We start from the raw sequence: 22,666 nt of genomic DNA on the forward strand, positions 1-22,666 counted from the left end.
CATGAACAGAGGTCCACAATTTCCTATGGAGAGTCAAAAATCGAACCTAATTGAGGGCTGTGGACTATAAGTAAATGTTGCATTATAGATTTGATTAAGAACTGCCCCAAAGTTCAGAATACTCTAAAATCCGACATATAGGCATATGTTCCTATTGCAGAACGTTCATGCCAGATTATGCTGTCCTCAAGGCTCCCTTGAGTGTAATAGCTCATAGGAAGTGTGTACACGCCCAGATCATGCTGACATGGGCACCAGAGGCTAAACAGCCTTTGATTTCCTGAAGAGAGCTCTCCAGAATACTCCAACCCTGGAAATCCCAAACCCAAATAGGCCTTTTGTTCAAACAGTAGATGAGATAGACTGGTGCATGACATCTGTTCTGTTGCAAGATCATGGAGGAAAACTTAGACTAGTTGCATATTTTTCTGCTGAAAAAGCAATAAATGCATTTAGAGATTTGGTGGGATTCAGTGATCTAACCCTAGTAGTGCCATGTGCAGTATCTCAAATAAATTGTGCACAGATTTATACTGTATAATTGCACTCCCCACAGATTCAGATGGAGAACCTCATGATTGTCTCAATGTTGGTAATCAAGGTTGCAGCACCAGACTACAGGAATGCAGAATCTGACAAGAACTTTGTGCGGTTTACAGTAGTGACACAAAATGAAACTCTAGAAGCACAACCTTTAAAATCACACCTTTCTGCACAGGCAGTAGAATTGGTTGCTCTTACTAAAGCCTGTAAATTAGCAGAAGTAAAAACAGTGAACATCCATACAGACAGTAGATGTGTTGGTGTAGCACTTCATTTTGGTACTTGAAAAACATAAAGGGTTTTTAACCTTATCAGAGAAACCCATCACACACCATGGCCTGATGGTATAACTCCTGATTTGGTATAACCCATCTGTAAGTCTCGCCTAACAAGAACATTTTTCTCCTATTGGGCTAAATTAACACTTGGTCTAGACCGTTCATCAAAAATGAGGGATGTATGACAGAATCTCGACATTGGTATAGGCTTCAATGATTATTCCCCAAAATTTTGTGAAAGTTGTGTAATTTGTGCCACAAACAACACAGGCAGAAGAGCGCTCATCCACCTGCAGACCACCTATTTCAACACCTGCAGATGGATTTCATTGAATTCAGCCCTAGTGAAGGTAAAAGTTACTGTCTGGTCATAGTAGATATGTTCTCAAAGTGGATTGAGGCTTTTCCAACATCCAAACTGGACCCTGGAGCAGCAGCTGAAGCGCAACTGAATGAAATAATTCTATGTTGGGGAATCCCCGACAAAATTGGCAGTGACAACAGAACCCAATTTAACAAAAAAAGTGGTGCAACAGGTGGGAGAATACCTAGGAATAGATCTAAGACAGCATTGTGCTTATCATCCAACTAGTGGTGGGGCAGTAGATCTTGAAGACGGCACACTCAAAAAAGAATGTTGTCTCCAAGACCTTCGACAGAAGTCACACATCACAATATAACACTATAAATCCATCAAACTATTAACCCCTTCTTGCCCCTTAAAGCTTATTCTTGAGCCATGTGTGTAACACCTTGTTATTGCAGATCACAAATCAAACACTGCAACATGTAGTTTTACACTAAAATTAGTTTTGAGGAGTCAAAGGGAAGGGCATTTATGCAAAAGATCTCTATACATTACCTTCCAGTTTTTTTTAAAGCCATGCATGCGTTTTCTATCTATGCAATATGTGGTCATAAAATAAAGATATGTATAACAGTTCAGAATTCAGAAAAAGGGATTTTTATATCAAATAATTCTTCTTGATGCATTCCTCCAAGCCTGAACTCAATGTCTCTTTAAAGCCACACCTGCTCTCTGTCACACTACACCACAAACAGAACTAAGCAGATCTTTTACAGGAAAACGAAACTGTTTAGCTTTGCATTCTGAGTGCGTGTGTGAGAACAGGAAAATGGCAGAAGACCGTATTTTAATCGATCAGGATACGTTCATCTGTCCTGTGTGTCTTGATCCTCTTAAGGATCCAGTAACTACTCCATGTGGCCACAATTTCTGTAAATTGTGTATTAATCGCTTCTGGGATGAAGAAAATCAGAGGAGGATCCACAGCTGCCCCCAGTGTAGAGAGACCTTCACTTTAAGGCCTGTTCTACGGAAGAACAACATGCTGGCTGAACTGGTAGAGAAACTGAAGAATGCCGAACTCCAAGCTGCTTCTTCTGCATCCTGTTCCGCCGGACCTGGAGATGTAAAGTGTGATTCCTGCATCGGGATAAAACGCAAAGCCGTTAATTCCTGTCTGATGTGTCAGGCCTCCTACTGTGAAGATCATCTTCAACCTCACTATCAGTCCCAGACTTTCAAGAAGCACAAGTTAGTTGAAGCCTGTGCAGAGCTTCAAGAGAAGATCTGCTCTAAACATAACAAACCGATCGAGATCTTCTGCCGTACCGACCAAAGCTTCATCTGTTACTTATGCACAATGGATAAACACAGACACCATGACGCAGTTTCAACTATAGCAGAAAGAACAGAAAAACAGGTGAGAACTCGACATCGTTACTCTTCTCAAATCAATTAATACAAATTGTATATATAACTTGTTTTTAGCAGAAAAGATCAGTCGTTCAGAACAGTTCAACATGTTAGAACAAGTGTTAAGTCAGAACACATAAACATGTCAGAACACTTTCAATAACCAACACCCAGCAATGTTCTTTATTTTACACACTGCACAACAGAAACCTTCGAACGAACAACAATTTTGCTAAGGTATAGATGTTTCAATAACCGTGTAACATAATTGCTACTAAGGATATTTAATATCTCATCTGTTGTTATATAATACAACGATCAGGCATAATAGTATGACCGCCTGCCTAGTATTGAATGCTCTGTGGATATGCAGCTCCATACGCAACAAACTGCGATGCACCGTGTATATCGAGACCTTTCTATCAGAACCAGCGTTAACTTCTTCAGCTCAGTTGTTGGATCGGACCCCACGTACCAGCTTTCGCTCCCGCGTGCATTAATGAGCCTCGGCCGCCCACGACCCTGTCACAGGTTCACCACTGTTCCTTCCTTGGAGCACTTTTGATTGATACTGACCACTGCAGACCAGGAACAGCCCACAAGAGCTGCAGTTTTGGAGATGCTCTGACCCAGTCGTTAACTTTTATTATAACACCAATGGCATATAATTTTACTTGGTAAAAAAAAAATCCAGACCCCGACTATGGGGACCCCATCACTCAATAGACTGACCCAGAAGATCTTAAACATATGTATGCTTGCTGTAAATTCTGAGCCAAATAATTGGAGTGTGTATGCAGTGGTTCAGATTTTGTGGCTGATGTAAATGGGCATACTGATACATTGACACACAGCTCCTGATTCAAACAGTGACATGCATTTTATTTGGTCGCAGAAAGAGTTACAGGTGGAGCAGATAAAATCTCAGCAAATATTTGAGGAGAAGCGGAAAAAGATGCAGGAGCTAAAACAGACTGTGGACAATATTAAGGTGAGGAGTGAACAGAGAGATTCTCCAAAAAAAAAACATAAACACACACACACACACACACACACACACGCAAAATGGACAATACTATGAAAAAAGGAAGAGTTCTTTAAAATCCACTGAGTCTTTGTGTGTTCTACAGAGGAGTTCACAGGCAGCAGTAGATGACAATGAGATATTCTTTACTGAGCTGATCAGCTACATGGAGAAAAAACGCTCGGGAATGACAGAGCTGATCAGAGCTCAGGAGAAAGCCGATCTGAGTCGAACTGAACAACTCCTGATGCAACTGGAGCAGGAGATCACTGATCTCGAAAGGAGAGTCGCTGAGCTGGAACAGCTTTCACATACACACGATCACATCCATTTCCTTCAGGTAAAACTCACTGTATAAAGTTAATTTTATAGTAATACTTGTGTCTTTAGTCTGAAATTTCTTCGTTCCTCACCTACCGTACCCTTATCTCCTTCGGTATTCTGTTTTTCCTCTCTGTAGAGATTCCCTTATTTCTGTGTATTCCCTGGATGTGAGGACTTACCCAGCATAACGGTCAATCAGCAAATTTCATTTGATGGAGTACAGAAATCTTTCTCAGATCTGAAAAAACAAGTTGAGGAATTCCATCAGGAGGAACTCAACAAAATCACTTCGCAAGGTAAATAACAAAATTGCAAAACGTCATTATCATTAAATTACATCACAATACACTGATCAGGCATAACATTATGACCACTGAGAGGTGAAGTGATTAACACCTTCTCTTCATGATGGCACCTGTTAGTGAGACAGGAGCTATGTTACACAAGCTCGTTTTTTGGATCGGACCACACGGGACAGCCTTCTCTCCACACGTGCATCACTAAGCCACAGGCATCCATTACCCTGTCGCTGGTTCACCACTGTTCCTTCCTTGGAGCACTTTTGATAGATGGTGACCACTGCAGACAGGAACATCACACATGAGCTGCAGCTTTGGAGATGCTCCGACCCAGTCGTCTAGACGTCACAATTTGTCCTTGTCAAACTCGCTCTAATCCTTAAGCCTGCCCATTTTTCCTGCTTCTAACACGTCAACTTTGAGGACAAAATGTTCACTTGCTGCATAATATGTCCCACCCAATATCAGATGCTATGATGACGAGATAACCAGTGATCTTTACTTCACCAGTTAAATTCTAATTCCTGTCTCCGTTTTATCTTCACAGCTGCAGCATTTCTAGTGTTACCTTCAGAGTCGAAAATCAGAGGGGATTTCTTGAAGTGTAAGTTTCAAACACACACACACACACACACACACACACACACACACACACACACACACACACACACACACACAAAGTGGACAAACTAATACTTTGTATTTAAATCTGATAGATTTTTACCTATGACTAAGATTTAATTATATCTGAATATTAAAATACTATATGGACGGAAACCCCAAAAAGTGTCTCACACACTTATTATAAATTCTGTTGTTTACTATTATCATCTAATTTATCCATAAATGTATGTTTATGAGAAAAAAAACAACAACCTACCAATAAGTGTCTTCTGATCTGTGGGCATTTTATTGTTTTAGATTTCTGTTATCTGACTCTGGATCCCAACACGGTGCAATGTCGACTCGTTCTGTCTGAAAATAAAAGATTGGTGAAATGCAGTAGCATCGAACAGCGATACTCCGAACATCCAGAGAGATTTGACCGCTGGCCTCAGGTCTTGTGCAAGGAGAGAATTCGTAAGTGCTGTTACTGGGAGGTGGAGTGGACTGGTAGTGTTTCTATATCAGTCTCACATAAGGAGATCAGAAGGAAAGGAGATGGTTTTGAGTGTTTGTTTGGATACAACAGTCAGTCCTGGAGTCTGCTCTGTTCTTCTTCCTCTGTCTGTTTCCGGCACAACCAAATTAAAACTAAGCTCCAAGTTCCAGCATCTTCTCGAATTGGAGTGTATGTGGACCACAGAGTAGGAACTCTGTCCTTCTACAACGTCTCTGACACAATGAGACTGCTTCACAGATTTCAGACCACATTCACTCAGCCGCTTTACGCTGGGTTCTGTGTAGGTAAAAACTCAAATGTGATAGTGTGTGATATTAAATGAAATGTTGGTAAAAAGATTTACACAATTGAGCGGTTTAATTTTCTTCCTCTTCTTCTTATTACTATATAACGTTGCATCTCTTATCTGTTAAATCTTTTATTGTAGATTGTCGAATGTTTATAGAAAACCATAAATGTTGTACAACAAACTACAGTATTTAGCTGTATGTACTTTTAAAAATTGTATTATATTGATATGAACAATGTATATTTTGGCTTTGACAAAGTTTGAAATAATAAAACTTACTCAAACTGCTGTTTCTTCGTGTGTCCATCCAACTCTGAGTAAAAAGCCATTTATATTTTATATCTTAAAACAGTTTAAAACCAGTTAAAAAGGTAACCCCGCCTTACTCATTCATATGCAAAAAGAATATTCAGGTAGAGAACTTTTTCAATAAAAATCAAACCCAACAAAAGAAAAAATAATTAAAGCCTTATTTCAGTACTGAGAAAGTGCTGATTAAAGTGAAGTAAATAAATAAAATAAAGTAAAAGTACCTACTACTGGCTGCTTTGACATTTCTAAACATTTTGTCATTTGTAAACCTCAAACAAGGGAAATAGTCAAAACCATGACAGACAACAGCAAACAAAAGACGAAAATGAACTGTAATGTGCACCTCTGCCAATGACGATAAATGTGTATCACAAACAAACATGTAACATGGTACGCTGAGGTGCAGTGGCTTGTGGGTAACACGGGCCTTGTCCATAATCCTGACACCACCAAGTGTAGTTTGTCTGACGTGTTCAAAATGCAAAATGTGAATGAACAAATAAACAAATTAATCAGTTGACAAGAGAGATGTAAAGAAAATGATGAAAGACAGGACCAGGATGGAGACTAAAACAGAATATAAATAGAAAAGCAACATAAAGAACCAAAGCCATGACTTATATAAGAACCAAAACACAGTGAAGATATTGACTGGCTATTGAGTGTCTGATTTTCAATAAAAAAACAAGTTTCATAAATCAGATTTAGACCTGATAACTTGTTTATCAGGTCTATTTATATTAAATGTATAAATTAAATAAAATTTAAATTAAATGTAAATTTAGCTTGTTTTAGTGATATTAGCTAAGCTTATTTTATGTTTTGATTCACTTTCTCTTTACAAAGTAATAAGATGAGGAAGCAGTCAGTTCATTGGAAATAAAACTAGAACTAGTTTTAACATTTTACCTGCAGGATTTTGCTTAAATAATGAAACTAACAAATTTTTGCGGGAGCGGGACTGAATAATCCGTGCAGGTCTCTAGATCAGACTTTAAATTGCTGTTTTTTTTGTCAATCACATTCACTGTAAAATAAAGATTCGGATTAGTTTAAATGCAGTTTTTTTTTTATATAATATTTTTGTTTCATGTCCACATAATCATAATAATAATCATAATAATTCGTGATAGATATACAGATAGATATACTTAACACTCTTACATCATGGATATAAACCTGGTTCTTCCTGCTAATCTGCTTTTTTTAGTTTCACTTCCTTAATTTTTGAATATGAATAAAAAATAAATGAAAAATTAAAAACAATAAAAAAAAAACTTTCTTTCGGCTTCTCCCATTAGGGGTCGCCACAGCGGATCCTCCGCACGTTTGATTTGGCACATGTTTTACGCTGGATGCCCTTCCTAACGCAACCCTCCCCAATTTATCCGGGCTTGGGACCGGCACTGAGAGTGGCTGGGGATGGTTCCCTGACCGGGGTTCGAACCCGGGTCGCAGCGGTGAGAGCGCTGCATCTTAACCACTAGACCACCAGGGGTGAAAAATTAACAACAATGTTTCGTTTTATTTTTGAGTTTGACTTTTTGATTGAATGATAAACAAGGACATGAACAAGGACCTTTTCAGAACATCAACTAAAATAAAAAATATATTATAAAAAAACAAAAAAAACAAACAAAAAAAACAGCCAAAGATTTTGTTGTGTTGTTTCTTTCTCTTTTTAATAATAATGTAATTATTTTGTCCCTTAGACATTGCGCCTCGGTGTGACTGTGCATGAAACAACACGTTTGCGAGCGCAGGTCTCTAAATAGATCTTCCTCTTTAAAGCCACTCCCTCTCTCTTTGTGCAGCTGTAATGTACACAGAACCAGGAAGTTTTTCCCTCACAAAAACGAATCTCATTACACTGCTACAGTTGGGCGAGTCACTGTTTTTATCAGTGTAGAAGTCCATAACAATGGCAGAGGCTGGGATTTTAATTAATCAGGATCAGTTTAATTGTCCAGTGTGCCTGGATCTCCTAAAGGATCCTGTTACTACTCCATGTGGCCACAATTTCTGTAAATTGTGTATTAATCGCTTCTGGGATGATGAAGATCAGAAGAGGGTCTTCAGCTGCCCTCAGTGTAGGGAAACTTTTACCCCAAGGCCTGTTCTACGTAAGAACAACACGCTGGCTGAGGTGGTGGAGAAACTGAAGAAGACTGAACTAAAAGATGGGTCTTCTGTTCACTTTTACGCCGAACCTGGAGATGTGGAGTGTGATTGCTGCATCAAGAGGAAACGCAAAGCTGTTAATTCCTGTTTGGATAATCCGAAAAAAAAGGCCTCCAACTGTAAAGATCATCTTCAGCCTCACTATCAGTCTCAGGCTTTTAAGAAGCACAAGTTAGATGAAGCCAGTGCAGAGTTACAAAAGAAGAATGATGAACAATCAGGCCTAACTGGTAAGAACTTGGTTTTATTGTTCTATTTATTTCTATTTATTTGTCTACCACCAAATAGGGCTGATATGACACAACCAGGCATATTCCAACACAATAGGCATGATGACCCAGTCGTCTAGCCATCACAATTTGGACCTTGTCAAACTCGTGAAAATCCTTAGCTTGCCCATTTTTCCTGTTTCTAACACATCAAATTTGAGGGCATAATGTTCACTTGCTGCATAAAACATCCCACCCACTAATCAGTGTTATTCATTTCGCCTATCAGTGGTCATAATGTTATGCCTGATCAGTGTACACTGTATAGAAATTCAATACAATAGTGTGGTTTAAACTTTGGGGCAACAGTTTAAGAAAGAACCACATTTGGGTATGATGATCTGATCCAAGTGCTTTGAGTCTCTGATCATAAATATAATATAGGGAGGTGGTAGCTCAGTGGTTAAGGCATTGGACATTGGCTAGGAAGATCACAAGTTTAAACCCCACCACCACAATGCTGCCACTGCTAGTTTATGAGCAAGGCCTTAACCCTCCCATGTTGTAAGTCCCTCTGGATAAGTGCGTCTGCCAAATGCCACAGATGTAAATGTAAATGATCATCCTTGAGATTTTTCTACAGCTGTCTATATGAGGTCCCACAGTAAACACTGCATGTCAGAGCACAAACCGAGCCACGAATTCCAAGGAATTGTCTGTAGACCTCAGAGACAGTATTGTATCGTGGCACAGTTCTGGGGAAGGATACAGAAAAATTTCTGCAGCATTAAAGGTCCCAATGAGCACAGTGGTTGGAACTTTGGAGCCTTTTACAGGGAGGTAACTAAAAACCCAATGGTCACTCTCAAAGACACTTGACTCCAATCAAGTTGTAGAAACATCTCAGGGATGATCAGTGGAAACAGGAGGCACCTGAGCTTAATTTTGAGTTTAATGGCAAAGGCTGTGAATACTTACAGTATGTGCAAGTGATATTTTTATTTATTTATTTATTTTTTGAATAAAATTGCTTTTAAAAAGATTTTTTTTTTTTTCCTAAGGCGTATTGTTTGTAAAGATTTTGAGGAAAATAATAAATTGAATGAATTTTAGAATAAGGCTGTAACATAAAATTAAAAATGAATTACTGTGAATACTTTCTGGATGCACTGTGTTTTTTCTCTGTTTCTCCACAGCTGTAGGAGTTCCCATGATTTTCTCCTCAGACCTGATGAGCAGAGAATATTTTCTGAAGTGTAGGTGTAAAACACATTTTTCCACAGATTTTTTTACTCCTGATGTTGGCTAATATTTAAAATATTTTAATTAAAGCAGCATTAAGAGGACTGGAACATAAATGGGTGTCTGACACACCATACAAATCCTGTGATTAACATCTAACATCTAACCTTTGCCTCTTTTGTTGTTTTTAGATTTCTGTTATCTGACTCTGGATCCCAACACAGCACATGGTCAACTCATTCTGTCTAAGAACAACAGATCAGTGACACACACTAGTACAGAACAGAGATACTCCGAACATCCAGAGAGGTTTGACTCCAGGCCTCAGGTGTTGTGTAAAGAGAGCGTGATTGGAAGCTGTTACTGGGAAGTGGAGTGGAGCGGTAGTGTGTCTATATCAGTATCGTATAAAGAGATCAGCAGGAAAGGAGGAGGTAATAAGTGTGGGTTTGGATACAACAGACAGTCCTGGAGTCTGCAGTGTTCTTCTTCGTCTGTCTCGTTCTGGCATAATGACATTAAGACCGAGCTCCATGGCCCAACATCTTCGAGAATAGGTGTGTTAGTAGATCACAGTGCAGGAACTGTGTCCTTCTACAGCCTCTCTGACATGATGAGGCTTCTCCACAGAGTCCACGCTACATTCACTCACCCTCTGTATGCTGGGTTTAGGATCTGGTTTAAGTCAACTGTGAGGTTAATTGATCCAAAATGAAATGATAGTAAAAGTGTTTAGAATGATTAAATCTGAGGTGTCACATCTCATTTTTCACTGAGCTACAATGGCATTTATGTGTGAATATATAACATAATGCAATTATTATTATTAATATTATTATTATTATTATTATTATTATTATTATTATTATTATTATTATTATTATTCCCGTGGGCTCACCACCTGCAGGAGGGACCGTAAGGGACCGGTGCTGAGAGGATTGGGCAGCAGTCGAAGGCGGGGGCCTTGACAGCCCGATCCCTGGACACGGAGAAGTGTCTAGGAAATCTGCTTAGACTGCTGCCCCCGCGACCCGAATTACGGATAAGCGGGAGAAGATGAAATGAAATGAAATTATTATTATTATTTATATTATTATTATTATCTAACCGCATCTTTAAGACCTTTAAAAACTACATAATGTACAAAAAATTATATTGTAAAGCAGATTGTATTTAGTTTATAAGAGATACATGCATCAGGTATGCTCTGCAATTATTCTTTTATGAAAAATGTATAATCTTAAGGAAAAATCACACAAATCTCTTTCTGGCATATATATATATATATATATATATATATATATATATATATATATATATATATATATATATATATATATATATATATCGTAGGTGCATGTCCACTGTGAGAGACATAATCTAAAAAAAAAATCCAGAAATCACAATGTATGATTTTTAAACTATTTATTTGTATGATACAGCTGCAAATAAGTATTTGAACACCTGTCTATCAGCTAGAATTCTGACCCTCAAAGACCTGTTAGTCTGCCTTTAAAATGTCCACCTCCACTACATTTATTATCCTAAATTAGATGCACCTGTTTGAGGTCGTTAGCTGCATAAAGACACCTGTCCACCCCATACAATCAGTAAGAATCCAACTACTAACATGGCCAAGACCAAAGAGCTGTCCAAAGACACTAGAGACAAAATTGTACACCTTCACAAGGCTGGAAAGGGCTACGAGGAAATTGCCAAGCAGCTTGGTGAAAAAAGGTCCACTGTTGGAGCAATCATTAAAAAATGGAAGAAGCTAAACATGACTGTCAATCTCCCTCGGACTGGGGCTCCATACAAGATCTTACCTCGTGGGGTCTCAATGATCCTAAGGGAGGTGAGAAATCAGCCCAGAACTACACAGGAGGAGCTGGTCAATGACCTGAAAAGAGCTGGGACCACCGTTTCCAGGGTTACTGTTGGTAATACACTAAGACATCATTGTTTGAAATCATGCATGGCAAGGAAGGTTCCCCTGCTTAAACCAGCACATGTCCAGGCATGTCTTAAGTTTGCCAGTGACCATTTGGATGATCCAGAGGAGTCATGGGAGAAAGTCATGTGGTCAGATGAGACCAAAATAGAACTTTTGGGTCATAATTCCACTAAACGTGTTTGGAGGAAGAAGAATGATGAGTACCATCCCAAGAACACCATCCCTACTGTGAAGCATGGGGGTGGTAGCATCATGCTTTGGGGGTGTTTTTCTGTACATGGGACAAGGCAACTGCACTGTTTTAAGGAGAGGATGACCGGGGCCATGTATTGCGAGATTTTGTGAAACAAAATCAGTTAGAGCATTGAAGATGGGTCGAGGCTGGGTCTTCCAACATGACAATGACCCGAAGCACACAGCCAGGATAACCAAGGAGTGGCTCTGTAAGAAGCATATCAAGGTTCTGGCATGGCCTAGCCAGTCTCCAGACCTAAACCCAATAGAGAATCTTTGGAGGGAGCTCAAACTCCGTGTTTCTCAGTGACAGACCAGAAACCTGACTGATCTAGAGAAGATCTGTGTGGAGGAGTGGGCCAAAATCCCTCCTGCAGTGTGTGGAACCTGGTGAAAAACTACAGGAAACTTTCTCAGTTGTTCAAATACTTATTTGCAGATGTATCATACAAATAAACAGTTTAAAAATCATACATTGTGATTTCTGGATTTTTTTTTTTTTAGATTATGTCTCTCACAGTGGACATGCACCTACGATGACAATTTCAGACCCCTCCATGATTTCTAAGTGGGAGAACTTGCAAAATAGCAGGGTGTTAAAAAATAAATATATATATATATATATATATATATATATATATATATATATATATATATATATATATATATATATATATATATACACAATGTGGCATAATGTGACACTGTGCTGTGAAAGTCCTGAGTTAAAGTGAGAGTCCAGAGTTAAGGTGTCATTACTTTTTAAATAAAGTAACTCTGTTACCGTTACCGTTACCGTATGGTGCGTTACCCGTTACTTTTTTAAATGAATGAATTTGGGCTGAAGCGTAGACTACAGTCTAACCTGCTTACAGCAGCGTCGCATTGTAGGATTGGTGGATGAACCACTGTAAACACGAAGAAGACGCACTGTGGGCGTGTCTCCGTTTATTCAGGTCTGTGCGGCAGTAATGGCGAGTCGAGGCGAGAGCAAGACGAGTTTCTCAAAGTGGAAATATGCTCATTATTTCACTTTAGTTGATCATAAAGACAAAAACTTTTTTAGTCAAATGTAAGCTGTGTCTTTCTGGTTCGAAGCTCGTATCTACTGCGATAAACAGAAACTCCAATCTGTTGAAGCTCCTCCAGGAACTCCATGCTAGAAGCTAGAAGCTAGAAGCTAACCCGGTGTTCTGTTCTACATTGTTGATAGTTTTCATACTTCAGCTGTGAAAGGAACATTTTTAAGAGCTCAACACAACAGCAGAAGCCACTTTAGTTTTTGATTCTGAATATATTATTCAGCTTGTTTTGTTATTTATTTCAGAAATCCTTGTGATATATTCAGTTTGTGTTGGTCTGACTTAAATAAAATAGTGTTTAGAAATTACTTTGTGTTTAAGTCAGTTTTGTGTTTGTAGACCATAACGCATAAAACGGCATTAATAGGAACATTAAAGAATGTTATTTAAAAAAGTAACTAAAAAGTTACTTTTAACAGTAACGCATTACTTTTTGGTGTAAATAATCAACAAAGTAATTGAGTTACTTTTTGAATGAAGTAACGAGTAACTGTAACTAGTTACTATTTTTTAGTAACGAGCACAACACTGCATATATATATATATATATATATATATATATATATATATATATATATATATATATATATATATATATATATATGAATTGCCAGAAAAAAAATTTCTATCAACCTTATTCTCATACTTTTTTAGTTATACTCTACTTAATTCTTATACTTTATACTTATTTTATGTATTTACTTTATTTTTATCCTTGAAATAGAATATAAGGATGTGGCCATTAAAAATTTATTAAATTGGTAAATTAAACCATAAGGTTTTTTTTGCAGAATTTCTTTGGGGAATATTTGAGAAACACATAAAGGTAAAAATAATTTTGGGGGGTATTTGGATTTTCTATAACTTGAAGATCGTTATGCTAAAATTGGACAAGCTTCAGATAAGCCACTGCACCTTACTGGATCTTATTACAGTTTAACACCTGTATCATCACACCTTCTATCTCACTATATTCAAAACATTAATAAAAGTAGCCCCTACAGTTTTTGTGTTTCATCAGTGAAAAATATGTAGTTATAAATATATGCTGTATTTGATCAATAAACAAATATATTTACAGCAAACCATTATTTAATTAGTCGAACGCTTTAAATCACAGAAAAGTTAATTTATATAAAGCATTCTCTAGTCTTTTCCTTTAAATCCTAAACTCCCTGGCATTTTAAAACCACGCCTTATAACACACAGAACCAGGAAACAATTTTCTAAGAAAACAACCCCAAGGCTTTCTTTCTCTTTGTTCAGTGTATAAGGGCAGGAAGATGGCAGAGGCCAGTATTTCAGTAGATCGGGATCAATTCAGCTGTCCAGTGTGTCTGAATCTTCTACAGGATCCTGTTACTACTCTATGTGGCCACAATTTCTGTAAATTGTGTATTAATAATTTCTGGGATGAAGAAGCTCAGAAAAAGTTCTTCAGCTGCCCTCAGTGTAGTGAGACGTTCACTCCAAGGCCTGTTCTACGGAAGAACAACATGCTGGCTGAAATGGTGGAGAAACTACAGAAGACTAAACTCCAAGCTGCTTCTTCTGCTCACAGTGACGTCCGACCTGGAGATGTGGAGTGTGATTCCTGCGTTGGGAGAAAACGCAAAGCTGTCAATTCCTGTCTGGTGTGTCTCGCTTCCTACTGTGAAGATCATCTTCAACCTCACTATGAGTCTGAGGCTTTTAAGAAGCACAAGTTAGTTGAAGCCTGTGCAGATTTCCAAACGAAGATCTGCTCTAAACATGACAAAGCAGTCGAGATCTTCTGCCGTACCGACCAAAGTTTCATCTGTTACTTATGCGCAATGGATAAACACAGACACCATGATACAGTTTTAATTCAAGCAGAACGAACCGAAAAACAGGTAAAACATGGATATTTTTATTTTCCTTTCAAATCATTCAATGCAAAGTTTATGTGTGATCTAGTTTGGATGTACAGAAGTGGATTTAAATGGTTATATGACTCATTTTTCAGTAATATTTCCTATAAAAATCATGATATTGTTCCTAAATATGTCAGCTTATGCATGGTACTTTAAAAAGCCAACACTCAACACCTATCAAAACATAGAGCTAGCAAAACTCAATTTAATATAAACATCAAAACTATAAAACTGGTATTAAGCTTTTCTACAGTTATGTTAAATGCTATAAGAATAGTGGTAGGTAGTGGTAGTGGAAGAGGATTCAGTAGTACATCTCAACAATGATGAATCAGGACAGAACCTATTTCCCCCTCTGGACATAGATGGAGCCCCTACATGCATATTTGCACTCCATCTCAAGATCTAGTAGAAGGAGGCAACGACTCCAATACCTGGTGGATTAGGAGGAATATGGACCAGAAGAACAATACCCAACCCCATATATTAGGGTTGCACAAGCCTTAGTGCCGGTCCCAAGCCCTGATAAATGGGGAGGGTTGCGTTAGGAAGGGCATCCAGCGTAAAAACATGTGCCAAATCAAACATGAGGATGGTCCACTGTGGCGACCCCTAATGGGAGAAGCCGAATGAAAGTTTTATGGACCACAATGCTGGGTCAACATAGAGGATATCTTGGACCCTTCTCTCACAGAAGAATTTCACAGAAACCGTCCCAATCAATCAGCAACCTAGGCCTGAGGCATTCCCACACAGAAGAACCCTTGGGAGGTGTTCCTAAGAGGAGGGATTCTGTCACAGCTTCCATGGAAGATACCTCTTCACCACACCAGAAAAGCCACCTAGGGTCAAGGGGCAATTCTGAGTTTGCCGGCTCCTAAGATGGGATAATGCTAACGGATGGCAAATGTACCCGCCTGGTAGACTAAAATAATGAAATACATTTTCATTTGGTTTCAGAATGAGCTAATGAGGGAGCAGATGAAATCCCAGCAGAGGTCTGAGGAGAAGAAGAAGAAGGTGCAGGAGCTAAAACAGACAGTGGACAATATTAAGGTGAGAAGTGAACCGAGCTACATTTCTAGAAATTTCTACACCACACCCCATTCTCTCACCACACAAAAATACATACACACAATGAGCACAGTAAAAAAGAGATGATCTTTAAACCGAGCTCTGTGTGTGTGTGTGTGTGTGTGTGTGTGTGTGTGTGTGTGTGTGTGTTTGTGTGTGTGTGTGTGTGTGTGTGTTCTACAGATGAATTCACAGGCAGCAGTAGATGACAGTGAAAAGATCTTTACTGAGTTGATCAGTTACTTGAAGAAAAAGCGCTCAAAAATGACAGTGATTATCAGAGCTCAGGAGAAAGCTCAACTGAGTGGAGTTGAAGAACTCATTAAGCAACTGGAGCAGGAGATTGCTGATCTCAATAGGAGAGTCATTGAGCTGGAGCAACTTTTAAACACAGACGATCACGTCCACTTTCTCCAGGTAAACGCACTGTCTTATCGACAGAGGGCGCTGTTGCTCACTAAGTTTCCTCTTAAAAATTACAGCAACAATGAATGTTCCTGCCTGAGATCACGTGTGTCTTAGGTCTGATTTGATTTGAAATTCATTCATTCCTCTCCTACACATTTCTTATACTTGATTATGTGTTTCCTCGTTTTAGAGTTTCCCATCTCTCTGTGTTTCCCCTGGACATGACGACTCACCCAGCATCACTGTCAATCAACATCTCTCATATGATGAAGTGAGGAAATCTCTCTTAGATTTAAAAAAACGAGTCAAGAAGAGCTGTGTGAAGGACTTCAACAAATTTAAGCAAAAAGGTAAAAAAAAAAAGTAATAAAATGTACGATGAAGTTTACATACATAGAAAAATACATACAAATATGGGTTAATAAATTCACAAATATTAATTTACAAATAATGTTTTTAGGGAAAACCATAGTTTCACCATTGGCCCATGGGAATTTTTTTTTTTTCAATTTCTGCCATTTGCAGAAATTACAGTAACCGAAGAAGGTTGTGACAGCTAGCTAGCTATGTGTATAAACAACAAATAATTTGCAATAACACAAATAATCAGATAGAACATTGCTTACTGTGCTTACAATTTATGCAGTATTAACTAATTACACAGGTAAAATAATATTAGTGAATAAAAGTATGTTGAATTAGGCTAGTAACCACAACTGCAAGTCCAAGTGTCATGTTTTTATTTGATGTGACAGCTGAGTTTTTTTTACTATTTCTTTGTTCGGCATTGGATGTACAAGGTTCTGCCACTTTGAAATATTCTTCATAAACCATAGGCTCAAAAAGAAAATGTTAAAAGCCATTTGTCTGATGATAATGAATCTATTACATCACAGCTGTACTTGAATCTGACATAAAAACCATCAAGCAAGAGCTTCTCTGCTGACTTAAACCCTATTAATATCACTGACTGAAATTTCAATATATTTTTGTCCATGAAAATGTAATAAATTATTACCAGTAGTCTGTTCTCTTCATTTCATAGCGTTTCTCTCAGGTGTCACAGAGTGTACGTTTCAGTTAGAGTTTCTATCCAATCAGATTTCAGCCGTCACATATTGCCATAATCCCTGCAGAAATGAACAGTGCAGACTCTTGGTACAGTAGATTAAAATCCATGTTGCTTGAAAGCTTTGCTTTCATCAATCATACTGTCATTTGGTCACTCCAAGGTCCCCTAGCAGGGATAAAAACATGTCAACATTTTCATATCCGTTAATTGGATAGTCTGAGCACAGACTACTGCAACCAGCATCTGTCGCAAAGTGCACAAGCTTAAATATATTCATGTGGAATTAATCGCTGTTTTATCATCCCACAATGACTGAGAAAGGAGAAAAAATCGATTTGGTCACACTTACAATAGGGCGAAGATGCAACGAAGATCCAGAGATGATGTATGAAGGTGGTGCAGCTGTGGCTGCAGTGAAAGGAGACTTTTTAAATTGTGTTTGTTTTTTGTTTTAGTATTGGCCTTTATTCTCCCATTCTACTTTTTAAGTCAAATAAATATAATTAAATTCAATAAATAGATTAGAATAAATATATCAAACCGAAACTGTATTTTGTTAATTTTACATAAAATTTCAAGTTGAATTTCCTTTAAAAAAAAAATGGTGCATGTGTATTTTAAGTAAATCCAAATCCAAATGCATGGCCTGCCACTAAAAACCATAAATGCCACTGGGTCTATCAGAGTAATTGTGGTAGATTAAGAAATGGTGCAGTGCTACAGTGTGACATTTAATCATTTTAATTGCTAAAATATTTTCACCCTGTATCATGTCTCATTTTATTACATGGGAGGCCTAGTCTTAAAGCAATCACCAATGTGTGTCTTGTATCCTCCTACTATTAGCCATGTCTATTGCTTTGGTTTGTTCACTGCCCCCACCCTGTCTTGTGTATAATGTTGATCCCTATTATTCTATGAGCTGTAGTGTTTAGGTCCTGATCATTTGCCTATTTATAGTCTTGTGTTTCATTGCTTCACTTCAAAGTCTTGTTTATTTATATGTGCATTTTTAATCTGTGTTAATAGATTTTTCCCAGTTTACTGTTACTAAGATGGGGAGGTTGTTGACTTGTTTGTCTGAAACCAGCAAGGAATCAAATTGTTCATAGCCATGCTTTAAACAGATATATCATTAATTTTTACTATGTATATTGTCTGTGTTTCCATAGCTGCAGAAGTTTCACCGTCAGAACCAAAGAGCAGAGAAGATTTTCTAAAACGTAGGTGTAAAACACACAAACGTACACACACACACACACACACACTCCAATTATCTCTTCATCATGGCACCTGTTAGTGAGTGGGATATATTACACAGTAACTAAACATTTTGTCCTCAAAGTTGACGTGTTAGAAGCAGGAAAAATGGGCGAGCGTAAGGATTTGAGCAAGTTTGACAAATTGTGACGTCTAGATGTCTGGGTCAGAGCATCTCCAAAACTGCAGCTCTTGTGGGAGATTCCTGGTCTGCAGTGGTCAGTATCTATCAAAAGTGCTCCAAGGAAGGAACAGTGGTGAACCAGTGACAGGGTCACGGGGACCGAGGCTCATTGATGCACGTGAGGAGCAAAGGCTGGGGCATGTTGTCCGATCCAACAGACGATCTCCAGTAGCTCAAACTACTGAAGAAGTTCATGTTAATGCTCGACGGGTCAGAACTGTTTCGCCAGCAAAAGGGGACCAACACAATATTAGGCAGTTGGTCATAATGTTATGCTGATCATTTATTTGATTGGTTCTAGAGATATTTGTTTGAAAAAATCTTTTTTTTTTTTTTTTTTGCTGCAAATAAATGCATTCCAATTGGGATGGATATTATTCTGACCTTAGATCTACTCCAATTATTTATAAATCCCACATTATTTTTCAAGTGCCACCAGAACATCCAGCAGTTCCGCAACTACACTGGCGATCAAAATTAGAGAACAATTTATAAACAATTGAACAATTCTGAAATAATGTCATCTTCACTGCTCAACAGTTGAGGGAGTTTTTTGTCCTGTCTATACCATGCTACCAGAACACCTTTTCCACAAAATAACTAAGGCATTTCCAAAAAAAACATTTTTGCAGAAAACACACTGATCAAAATTAGAGAACAACAATGACTGTAGCATGGAAAAATATTACAACTAAATTTTCTGAAGGTTACAACAGTCAGCAATTAGTAGGAAGTGTACAGGCCTCTGCTCTGAATGACTTCAGCACATCTGTGGCCACAGGACAGCACTAGTCTCTCACACTGCTCTGGTGTGATTTTGGTCCACTCTTCTTCCAGTCTCCTCCACAGTTTGGTGACTGTAGTGGGTTTCTTGGCCATAACTTTGTCACCAAGTATTTTCCAGAGGTTCTCTATTGGGTTGAGATCAGGACTCTGGGCAGGCCATGTCATTATTCCAATGTTTTCAGTTTCAAGGAACTGCTTTACTCGTTTTGCTATGTGACATGGAGCGTTGTCCTGCATGAACACTGCGGGCTTATAGGGTGATGAATACAGGAAAGGAACCATATGTTGTTGAAGAAGGTTCTGTTGTTGACTTCTTTACACACTTTGAGTTCAGTCTTTCTTCAGTTTGTCACCGAACATAATGTTTCTCATCAGACCCAAATAAATGAAACTTGCTTTTATCACTGAAGTGAACTTTGGACCAGTTCTCCTCTGTCCACACAACATGCTCCTCAGCAAAGCTTAGTCTAGCCTTTTGATTCTTTCTGCTAATAAGAGGTTTGGTCACTGCAGAGTGGGCTTTCAGTCCAAATGCTCTTAAACGTTGAAACACTGTATGACGAGACAGATCCTTACCCTGTTCAGCACTGAACTGGTGAGCAATTCCAGCTGCAGTGAGGAAATGATTGCCCATTGAGATCCACCGCAGTATCCTGTCCTCTCTTGTATTTGTCTTCTGTGGACGACCAGCCTTTTTGGCGGACTTGAATGAGTTTGTGATGTTGTAAAGATTCAATATTCTTGAAATCACAGATTTGGAACGACCAACTTGTCTTGCTATGGCTGATAGGGTCATCCTTTTGGCCTTCATCTGGACAACCTGCTGCCGTAGGCTTTCAGTCACTTTAGAACAGACCACCATCTTGCAGAGTCAGTGAAACTGGAAGTTAGGCTGCCAGTTAAATAGGGGTTGACAGATAATTAAGGAAATAAGCACCAGGTACCAGATTAACACCAATAACTGGGAGTATCTGAAAGTGTTCTCTAATTTTGATTAGTGTGTTTTCTGGAAAATAATTTTTTTTTTTAAATGCCTTAGGTAATTTGTGGAAAAAGTGTTCTGGTAGCATGGTATAGACAGGACAAAAACTCCCTCAACTGTTGAGCAGTGAAGATGACATTATTTCAGAATTGTTCAATTGTTTATAAATTGTTCTCTAATTTTGCTCGCCAGTGTATAACCTGTACGCCAAGTCATCAAGCTTAATTTGGATGGGGCCAGAGCATACTACTTCATCAAACATTGTCTTTGCTAATTTACACCTCGCACTGAAAATGGCATGTACAGTATTGCTATCTCCAGTGCCAAAGCTAATGCTGCCTAAATTCCTAAGATTACCTGCTATTTCTGGTGCCCTGGTTCCAGATATACACCTAAATCGTGCTGCTGGAGCCTCTCAAGAACGAGCTAATTTGGCATAACATTGATTGTCCTATAACTAGAACTCTTTCAGGTTTCTCAGTCAGTGCCTTACTGAAGATCATACCTGTTACATACAGCATGAAGAAGTGGTGCTCCTGCGGCCGAGAGTTAGTGTTACCTTTGGCTTTGGAAATATGCCACCAAGTTGTTACCCTTCACCCCAGTGCAAGGGCTCTAATGCCAGAGTTAATTAGGGGGATTTCTAACTCCAGCTTGGACATCTGGACTGTCAAGGTCATCTGGATAACATAAACTTATTCATAAAAAAGAAAATAGCATGTAGTTTGAATGCTGACACAGACAAGAAGCTCCTAGGAAGTAATTTAAAAAACAGTTAGTACATCACTACTGCTTTAGTATGTGTATTTTATATTTAAACCATTTTCATTTAATGATTAATAAACAAAATATAAGCATATAAAGCAACATTAAGATGACAAAAACTCACCTGTGGACATTTGATTGTTTTAGATTCTCGTTATCTGAACCTGGATCCGAACACAGCATATTGTAAACTCCTTCTGTCTGAGAGAAACCGAACGGTGACATGCAGTGGAATAGATCAGCGATACGCTGATCATCCGGAGAGATTTGACTACTGGTTTCAGGTGCTGTCTAAGGAAAGAGTGTTTGGACGCTGTTACTGGGAGGTGGAGAGGAGTGGTAACGATGTGTACATAGCAGTCACGTATAAAGAGATCAGCAGGAAAGGAGGAAATATTGAGTGTGTGTTTGGACGCAACAGTCAGTCCTGGAGTCTGCAATGTTCTTCTTCTTCTTTTTCTTTCTGGCACAACAACATTGAGACTGAGCTCCAAGGACCAGTATCCTCCAGAATAGGAGTGTATGTGGATTACAATGCAGGAACTCTGTCCTTCTACAGCGTCTCTGACACGATGAGGCTCCTCCACAGAGTCCACACCACATTCACTCAGCCTCTGTATGCTGGATTTTACACATTTTATAACTCAACTGTAAAATTGTGCGATACAAAATAACACGTTAGTAAAAGGGATTCTTTTAATTTAAACACGTGTCAGGTTTCTTCTTTCTTTCTTTTATTGAAATTATCTCAAATTTTTGTTTATACATGACCAAATATAGAAAGAGTCTCAACGCATAATGTTTCTAGATAAAGCAGAAATGGTGTGAGACTATTTGTCCTCACGCATGAGATATATCATACTGATGTGAAACTTTATATACTGTATTTTGCCTTTCTTTCTTCAGAATAATTTCGTTTTTTCCTCAAACAGCTTTGACTCTTTGTGCTGCTTCTGAAGGAAAAACATCCTACTGTGTGAAAACTGTGTTTTTGTTTGTGTTCTTTTCTATAGTGTGGTTAGCATTTAATAAACTCTTGTATTCAGACTCCTTTCTCATTAAAATGCAAAGAACATTTCACAGTGTAAATTTCACAAGTTAAAAATAAATGTAATAAATTTTACCTTTGACACTTAAAACTGAGCTCATGTTTGTTTCCGTTGCCTATCTTTGAGTTGTTTCTTCAACTGGATTAGTGTTCTCCTGCAGTAAGTTCAGCTGATTGGACAAGGATTATACATCTTTGCCTGTAAACAAAAAAAAGGCCAACAACTAGTTAGTTAGTAGACGGAGTAAGAACGGGAGCTTTGAGGATGGATTTGGACTGTAGTTAATGTCAACAGTCTGCTACACTGACTCAGGACTACAGTTTGCTAATCAGTATCACTTTACATCATGACACCGTTTATCTGTAATAAATCTGGGT

The 22,666-nt window shown here is 38.3% G+C and overlaps 1 protein-coding gene across 1 annotated transcript; it reads left to right on the plus strand.

Moving 5' to 3' along the window:
• The first annotated feature begins 1,858 nt into the window (after positions 1–1,858).
• On the plus strand, positions 1,859–22,379 carry LOC310730527 (uncharacterized protein). The gene is made up of 15 exons (XM_083549548.1): positions 1,859–2,548; positions 3,437–3,532; positions 3,672–3,905; positions 4,026–4,185; positions 4,736–4,792; positions 5,110–5,627; positions 7,822–8,323; positions 9,499–9,558; positions 9,736–10,254; positions 14,024–14,688; positions 15,670–15,765; positions 15,967–16,200; positions 16,382–16,541; positions 18,436–18,486; positions 21,388–22,379. Exons 1-15 carry the CDS (start codon positions 1,958–1,960, stop codon positions 21,912–21,914), a joined length of 4,470 nt encoding a protein of 1,489 aa, XP_083405674.1. The 5' UTR covers positions 1,859–1,957; the 3' UTR covers positions 21,915–22,379.
• The last annotated feature ends 287 nt before the right edge of the window (positions 22,380–22,666 follow it).

This window comes from Silurus aristotelis, assembly GCF_946808225.1.
Source record: "Silurus aristotelis genome assembly, chromosome: 8".
Lineage (NCBI taxonomy): Eukaryota > Metazoa > Chordata > Actinopteri > Siluriformes > Siluridae > Silurus > Silurus aristotelis.